The sequence below is a fragment of the Delphinapterus leucas genome, chromosome X (genome assembly GCF_059928025.1).
Source record: "Delphinapterus leucas isolate spDelLeu-1000000601 "Yukka" chromosome X, BTC_Dleu_Yukka2, whole genome shotgun sequence".
Taxonomy (NCBI): domain Eukaryota; kingdom Metazoa; phylum Chordata; class Mammalia; order Artiodactyla; family Monodontidae; genus Delphinapterus; species Delphinapterus leucas.
The window spans coordinates 52,477,774-52,486,682 of NC_143150.1; the positions used below are offsets into that span (position 1 = coordinate 52,477,774).

At 39.8% G+C, this 8,909-nt stretch overlaps 1 protein-coding gene across 1 annotated transcript; it reads right to left on the reverse strand.

Annotated features, from left to right (window-relative positions):
- Nucleotides 1-491: 491 nt before the first annotated feature.
- FAM133A (family with sequence similarity 133 member A) lies at nucleotides 492-5,082 on the reverse strand. The gene has a single exon (XM_089904295.1). It carries the CDS (start codon nucleotides 3,494-3,496, stop codon nucleotides 2,747-2,749), a length of 750 nt encoding a protein of 249 aa, XP_089760421.1. The 5' UTR covers nucleotides 3,497-5,082; the 3' UTR covers nucleotides 492-2,746.
- Nucleotides 5,083-8,909: the final 3,827 nt, after the last annotated feature.

Genomic DNA, 8,909 nt, shown 5'->3' on the forward strand with positions numbered 1-8,909 from the left:
CCCACAGTTAGTTGAATATTATGGCTAAAGCTATTCTTATGAATCACATAAAGCACATCACTAATAACAACTTTAGTGCTTTTCACATAAAGGATAAGTTATTTTGCTTTCAGTCTGGAGGCTACATATTAAATGTTCACCTATATCTACTTAGTCTATTGTCCTTTACATATTTCCATACCACTTTTCTCTACCATCATCTATGCTAACATCTAAAGAATAGCATCCCTGTTCTTTATTGAGTTCCCATGAGTGCTTTTAAAATTGCCTTCCTAAAACCTTTACTGGAAGATTGTTTTGGCCATAATCAGAGGAATAATGAAGTAATTTTACTTCCTAGACAGTCAGCATTGCTGATAAGTATGAAACATGCCAGACCACCCTCTTCTTCAGTCATTACATAAAAAACAATGTTATTTTATTAAATAACATTTACTTCTGCTATGGCATAAGTGATCACCTCTGAATCATTCTGCTGACTACACAAAGATGTGATAGAAAATACGTGAATTATTTTATGTAAATAATGAAACAGACATTCTAGAGTTCTATGTTACTATTTAGAGTAGGATAGGTGATTGCTGTGGTAATAAAAAAGACCCAAAATCTCAGTAGCTTAACACATAACAGTTTATTTCTCACACTCAGAACATCCACTGTAAGTCCATCAGCTCTCCAGGGCAGGTCCCTTACAAATAGCGACTTAGAGATACAGGTTGCATCCATCTTGTAGGTACACTATTTGGAGGACACTGCTTTCAGGTCCTCATGGCAGGTAAAGAGAGCTGGAGGGTCACGCAGGACTTTTTACTGCTCCGGTATTGAAACGACACATCACTTCTGTTTACAATCTCTCTGTAATCCCTCTGCTAGAAGTAATAAATGGCATTGCCTAACTACAAGGGGCTGGGAAGTGAATGGGGGCACATAGATATTTGATAGCTGTTAATGTCTTTGCCACATTCTACAAATAATATAAGCTTTTTTTCATATTTTAATGAAAAACAATTTTTGAAAAACTCTATATGGATAGAAAATATCTCTTAAATGCAATAGTTTTTATCAGCATATAGACATATATTTTAGGAAACAGCTAAAGTTATGAAGCTTCAATGTGACCTAACAAGGCATTACATTTACCATGGTCCAAGAATGTTACTGAGAGATTCCGGGGTATGCACTGCAAAAGTTTGGGGACCCAGTATGTTATTTATCTACCAGATGTTTTCTATCTTTATAATAATTTTACTTGTGATTCAAGGGAGCTGACATGAAATCAGCTATTTAAAAAAATAGCTATTTATTCTCTCCTCATGCTAAAATACTTTGTACATATGACATTACAATTAGCACATCCTCTGTAACAGGTGCTTTTGTTAGACATCAATTTATAATTCATATTACTCTGATATAAAAAATGTAGAGTAAAAATAAATTTCAACTTATTTCAGCATAGTGGCAAACGTGATTCAGCAACAAACACAAGGCAACAAACTCCAAATGTTAGTAAAATGTGAAACAGAAAGATTATAATCTCCTAAATTTAACTCCTATTTTAATTCAATATTAATGCTTAAGACAAGAAATTTCTAAACAGCATAGTTGCTAAGATTTTGGCAGTAGTTTTATGTAACAAGACATACAGCGTACTAAAGGTCTGGCACTCAACTTGCTTACAGTAAACCAGCTTCAATATGAAGGCATTAAATATTTTTTAAAAACCTTCTTTTTACATGCTAAATATTTTGGCAAGTGTGCAATTAAACACAGTCATGAAATTAAGATAGTAAGATTAAGAAATTACAAACTTGAAACTTGTATCCTAAGCATAAATCATATAAAAAAGGATTACTGGTTATATAGAATATCTCTGGATAATCAAAACTTAATAGTATATAGCATGCAAAATATTTCAGAATCTTTATTAATCAAAAAATACCAGGGTCTATTTAAAATTATTCCCCTCCAAAGGGTATCAAAGTTAATTCAAATCGTGTAACACTCTAACACTAAATATTATTCAGTACTGTCGAAATGGAGGTAAATTTCATAAAACTGGGGCCTTACATATACTGTAAATTGCTGTCTTTCTTTTTCATGTGAAACAGCATATATTACTAAGTAATAAAAGAATGGCTGCTGCACTGGCAAAAATAGGATGTGTAAGGATCAAAGGCACACTATTCAGCTCGCCAAAGTGAGAGCAAACTCTTTTTCCCCCACAAACCCTTTCCCCATGTAAACAAAATTTCATTAAGGAGAAAAGAAAACTAAACTAAACTTTTCATCTTCAAAAGTAAGTATTTTGAGACAATGTTAAGTCCATGCTTCAAAAATGTCAGCTATTGTCGCCTGGATATTTCTGATTATATTTTAAAGATGTAGCCAAATTCGATACTTTTAACATTAGATCCACTGTTTGGTCAAAATTATTTACCATCTAAAACATTTTACTTTAATTCCAAACATTTTAACCACTACTATAACAACACAGTTTTGCTCTCAGAAGAATTAGCCAGTGGAGGGAAAAACACACAAAAAAACCCAAAATCCTACATTTAAGCTGCAGGCAACAATTATGGCCCTTTCTGGCACAGTAGCATTTGACTGGCAACTCAAAGTCCAGGAATAATTCTACTAACACAGGGAAACTCATGCATTTTTGTAAATATGCCCTAACATTCACAGCTGAATTTCCTTTACACTTGCTTTTTTCAATAGGGAAATCTTGCTTTTTTTCTTGATATTATCCGGACTTGTGACTTGAACCTGACTTCTTTTTCTTCTTCTTACTATGTTTTTTGTGCTGTTTCTTCTTCTTCTTCTTTGCTTTTTCCTTTGCTTTTTCTCGCTCTTCATGTCTTCTCTTCTTTTTTGCTTGTACCTCCTCTTCATAATCTGATTCTGATGAGGACTCTGATGATAAAGGTTTATCCTCAGGACAAGTCTTCTTTCTTTTTTTGCTGAGACTTCTAATATACTTTTCTTTGTCTGTTTCATCCTTTGACTTCTTTTTCTTTTTTACAGATTCTTTGCTCTCTGATTCAGATTCACATGTAGAGCTTTCTGATGATTTGTATGAACAGTTCTTCTTTTTCTTGCTCTTTTTTCCTTGTTTCTTTTCCTCATCCTCAGAATCGGAAGAACTGCTTGAAGAATCAGAGCTTGATGTAGAAGAAGATGAAGACTGACAAGATTTCTTCTTTTTCTTTTTCTTTCTTTCTCTTTTTTTGGATGAGCTCTCATTTCCACTTAATAATTTCTCTCTGCTTTTTTCTAGTTCCTTCTTCCAATTCTCATTCATTTTTTCTTCAAATTCAGCTAATGCCTTGGAGCCTTTCTTTTTATTTTCTAATTGTTTCTTCACTTCTTCCCAGGTGGGCCTTGGTCGATTCAGATAATCTTGTATTGTGGGGCCTGCAGATTGAGATGGGCCCCTCCATCTGGCCATTGCTATAGGATTCATATAGGCCACCCGATTGTCCCGCTTTCCCATGGTGCCTGATGGTTTCCAGAGCCGACTCTCAGTTGCTAAAGAGAATAAAGATAGACATCCTCCTTAAATTCTTCATCTGCTAGTATACCAAGTGGGCTCCATTCTGTGAGAGAAGCAGATGCAATGATTACAAAACACCTTTAATATAAGACAAAGTAAGCACATAAGTTTAATTGGTCACTGTCTATCACATAGTACAGTAGAAAAATTTCCAAAATCTTAGACCTTGAGAAAAAAGAATATACACACAAGATTTTTGCATGTTTTAGACGTTGTGGTATGAATATAACATAAAGTGTTTTTTATATCTCATGTAAGGTTCTGTTATCTAAATTTTTTAAATAACTATTTCCTTTTATATTGTATGATAATTACCTTTTTCTTTCTTTCTGCCTTATATGGTATAAAGAGAGAGAGGAATTTCTATAGCTAAATTCTATACCAGGCAGACCTTCTCCATTTTAGTAGAGTGCAGCACGATCCACTCCACTCTTTGATAGAAACCTAGGAGTCATACCTGAAAAATCCTTCTCCCTCAATTCTCACATCCAATTCATACTAAATCCTGCTGTTTAAACCCCCACAACAATAGGTCTCATGTCCATTCACTTTTCTCCAAATATATTGTCATCAACATAGTCCAGGTACTGTCATTTTTCATTTGGACTATTAATCTCTAGTATCTATTGTTTATTATCTGCCAGGGACTGCTTAGTGTTGTGCAGTGGATTATCTCATTCAGCCTCCAGACTAACCCTACGAAGTTGATCCTATTATTATCCCTGTTACACAGATGAAGAAACTGAGGCTTAGAGAATTTGAGTAATGAGTACTTGCATAAAGTAACATAAAAAATGGCAAACGGCAAAACCAGGATTTAAATCAAGGCAGCCTGACGCCAAACCCTGCACACCTAACACAACATTATATTGCCTCCTTATATCAACCTCTTATTTATTTATTTATTTATTTATTTATGGCTGTGTTGGGTCTTCGTTGCTGTGCGCAGGCTTTCTCTAGTTGCGGAGAGTGAGGGCTACTCTTTGCTGCAGTGTGCGGGCTTCTCATTGCGGTGGCTTCTCTTCTTGCACGGCATAGGCTCTATGTGTGTGGGCTTCAGTAGTTGTGGCTCGTGGGCTCTAGAGCGCAGGCTCAGTAGTTGTGGCGCATGGGCTTAGTTGCTCTGCGGCATGTGGGATCTTCCCAGACCAGGGATCGAACCTGTGTCCCCTGCATTGGCAGGCGGATTCTTAACCACTGAGCCACCAGAGAAGTCCCTCAACCTCTTAATTGACAGCCCTATATTTACTCTTACTCTCTTCCATTCCAGTCCCACACTGAAATCAGAAGGATCTTAAAATACTCCAATGGCTTTACATTTTAATGAGAATTAGATCCACACTCCTATAAAGATCCTGCATGATCTGTCTTGCTTATCGCTCTTACACTTCATTGAGAGTTATTCACTTCTTTTCTCAATTCTGTCTTTTCCAATCTTCTCTTGGTTTCTGGAACATGTTAAGCTCCAAGCTTAGCCACCATGGCCAGTTCCACCTCATCTTCATGCCTCAGTTTAGAGGTCAATTCCTCAGAAAGGAAATTATTAGGTGGAACTATATAAAATCACCAATTATACAGAAAAAAAGTCAAATACTAGTAATTTCACATGGCTCAACCTTATATTATGTTGCCTCTGTATCTATCCCTTATAGTCATTATTCTGCATCACAGTTCCTTGTTTCTTTTATTCGTAGCACTTAGAAAATTGAGGATTATTTTTTTTATTTGACTATTTGGATGTGTGTGTTTGTGTGTGTGTGTGTATGCATGTGTGTATTCATTGCTAAATATAAGGCTAAGAAGGGTAAAGGTCATGTTTGATCTGTCTTATCACCATGGTGTTCCCAGTACCTAACATGGCATCAGGCCCACACTAAGTACTCAATAAATATTTGCTCAATAATAAACAAACTAATGAATGGATTGATGCAGGGGTAACTCTGTGAGAGAGGGGCATTCACAGAAGCCTCCTGTAGTTGGTGATGTCAGTACAGGATTTTGAAGGATAAATAGGAGTTCACCCGGGAAATGAGGAAATGATAGACATTCCCCAGGCAGAAGAAACAATATGTGAAAAAACAGAGAAATCTGAAAGAGCACCATGTATTTAGTGTTGATGGAGCCTAAAGTGCAAGAGGGTAGCAGCAGGAGGTAAGGCTGCATAGGAAGTAAATAGCCTGATCCTAGAGGCTTTCTTAGGTTATTTTAACATCTTGGATTTTGTCCTATACTTGTTAGGAAGCCAGCAAAGTCTGAAGAGAAAGATAATCAGACATATCACAGATTTTTCTGTCAGTCTCCATCTTGACTTTGACCCTTTAAGTCACCCTAACATACCTACCCATCACAAGCTCAACGCCACAGACTTTACGGTGACTCTTGGTGATAGTTTCTTGGGTTTGATTTGTTGTGTTATCTTATTCTCCTTCCTCTTCAGTTCTGCCCAGCCCCTCTTAGGTATTTTTGTCATTTTCATTCTTACTGCTACCCAAAGGACTATGGTCATGAATTTCATGTGAGCAACTTTTAAACATTAAAATTTGAGGAAAAATCCTAAATATCCATCAATAACAAACAGGTTATATCAATTATAGTATATGTATACAATGGAATACTACATCCACAACATACTGTTGAGTGAAAAGTTCACCAAATGTAAACACTTGTTATCTCTGCATGTGGAGAGGCATTATTTCCTTTTGTAAGTTTCCCTATACTATTTATATTTTTTACATTGAGCAGGTATTATCTTTAACTTTAAAAAATCCAGAATAGTGCTTCCCTGGTGGTGCAGTGGTTGAGAGTCCACCTGCCGATGCAGGGGACACAGGTTAGTGCCCCAGTCCAGGAAGACCCCACATGCCGCAGAGCGGCTGGGCCCGTGAGCCATGGCCACTGAGCCTGCATGTCTGGAGCCTGTGCTCCGCGGCGGGAGAGGCCACAACAGTGAGAAGCCTGCGTACTGCAAAAAAAAAAAAAAAAAGTCCAGAATAAAAGGTGTTATGGACAACAATATTAAATGCAACAGATAGGTCAAGTAAGATAAAATCTGAAAATATCTATTATATTTGGCTATAAAGAAATCATTAGTAACCTTTGCTAATGCAATTTTAATTAATTAGGGCAGAAGCCAGATGACAGTGGGTTAAAGACTAAATGGGAGGTGAGAAAGTAGGGACATAGGGTACATAGACTCACTTGAGAAGGAAAGTAAAGTGATAAGAGGGCAACTATAATGAGGGATGAAGAATTTTTAAAAAATGATGTTTTACTGTTGTTTGTTTTTATCAAAGAAGAAACTTGAACATGTTGAGAGGGTGACAAGGTAAAATAGAAAGACTTTTAAGAAGACAGGAAAGAGGGAGGAGCTTCAAGATGGTGGAAGAGTAAGACACGGAGATCACCTTCCTCCCCACAGATACACCAGAAATACATCTACAGGTGGAACAACTCCTACAGAACACCTACTGAACGCTGGCAGAAGACCGCAGACCACCCAAAAGGCAAGAAACTCCCCACGTACCTGGGTAGGGCAAAAAAAGAAAAACAAAAAACAGAGACAAAAGAATAGGGATGGGACCTGCACCAGTGGGAGGGAGCTGTGAAGGAGGAAAGGTTTCCACACATTAGGAAGCCCTTTCGCGGGCAGAGACTGCGGGTGGCGGAGGGGTGAAGCTTCAGAGCCACGGAGGAGAGCGCAGCCACAGGGGTGCGGAGGGCAAAGCGGAGAGATTCCCGCACAGAGGATTGGTGCCGACTGGCACTCACCAGCCTGAGAGGCTTGTCTGCTCACCCGCCAGGGCAGGCGGGGCTGGGAGCTGAGGCTTGGGCTTCGGTCAGAGCGCTGGGAGAGGACTGGGGTTGGCGGCGTGAACACAGCCTGCAGGGGGTTAGTGCACCACGGCTAGCCAGGAGGGAGTCAGGGAAAAGGTCTGGAGCAGCCGAAGAGACAAGAGACTTTTTCTTGCCTCTTTGTTTCCTGGTGAACGAGGAGAGGGGATTAAGAGCGCCACTTACAGGAGCTCCAGAGACGGGCGCGAGACGTGGCTATCAGTGCAGACCCCAGAGACGGGCATGAGACACTGAGGCTGCTGCTGCCGCCACCAAGAAGCTTGGGTGCGAGCACAGGTCACTCTCCACACATCCCCTCCCAGGAGCCTGTGCAGCCCGCCACTGCCATGGTCCCGTGATCCAGGGACAACTTGCTGGGAGAACGCACGGCGTGCCTCAGGCTGGTGCAACGTCATGTTGGCCTCTGCTGCCACAGGCTCTCCCTGAATCTGTACCCCTCCCTCCCCCACGGCCCGACAGAGACAGAGACCCCGAATCAGCGGCTCGTTTAAGCCCGACCTGTCTGAGTGAGGAACAGACGCCCTCAGGTGACCTACACACAGAAGTGGATCCAAATCCAAAGCTGAACACCGGGAGCTGTGCGAACAAAGAAGAGAAAGGGAAATTTCTCCCAGCAGCCTCAGGAGCAGCGGATTAAAGCTCCACAATCAACTTGATGTACCCTGCATCTGTGGAATACCTGAAGAGACAACAAATCATCCCAAATTGAGGAGGTGGACTTTGGGAGCAACGATATATATATATATTTTTCCCTTTTTCTCTATTTGTGACTGTGTATGTGAATGCTGCTCTGTGTGATTTTGTCTGTAGAGCATTGCTTTTACCATTTGTCCTAGGGTTCTGTCTGTCCATTTTTTAAATTATTACTTAAAAATTGTTTTCTTAATAATTATTTTTTAACTTTTATTTTAATAACCTTTAAACTTTATTTTATTTTATTTTATCTTCTTTCTTTCTTTTCTTTCTCCCTTTTATTCTGAGCCATGTGGAGGACAGGCTCTTGGTGCTCCAGCCAGGTGTGAGGGCTGTGCCACTGAGGCGGGAGAGCCAAGTTCAGGACACTGGTCCAGAAAAGACCTCCCAGCTCCACGAAATATCAAAAGGTGAAAATCTCCCAGAGCTCTCCATCTCAACACCAAGACCCAGCTTCACCCAAAGACCAGCAAGTTACAGTGCTGGACACCCTATGCCAAACAACTAGCAAGACAGGAACACAACCCCATCCATTAGCAGAGAGGGTGCCTGAAATCATAGTAAGGCCACAGACACCCCAAAACACACCACCAGATGTGGACCGGCCCACCAGAAAGACAAGATCCAGCCTCATCCACCAGAACACAGGCACTAGTCCACTCCACCAGGAACTCTACACAACCCACTGAACCAACCTTAGCCACTGGGGACAGGCACCAAAAACAACGAGAACTATGAACATGCAGCCTGCGAAAAGGAGACCTCAAACACAGTAAGTTAAGCAAAATGAGAAGACAAAGAAACACAC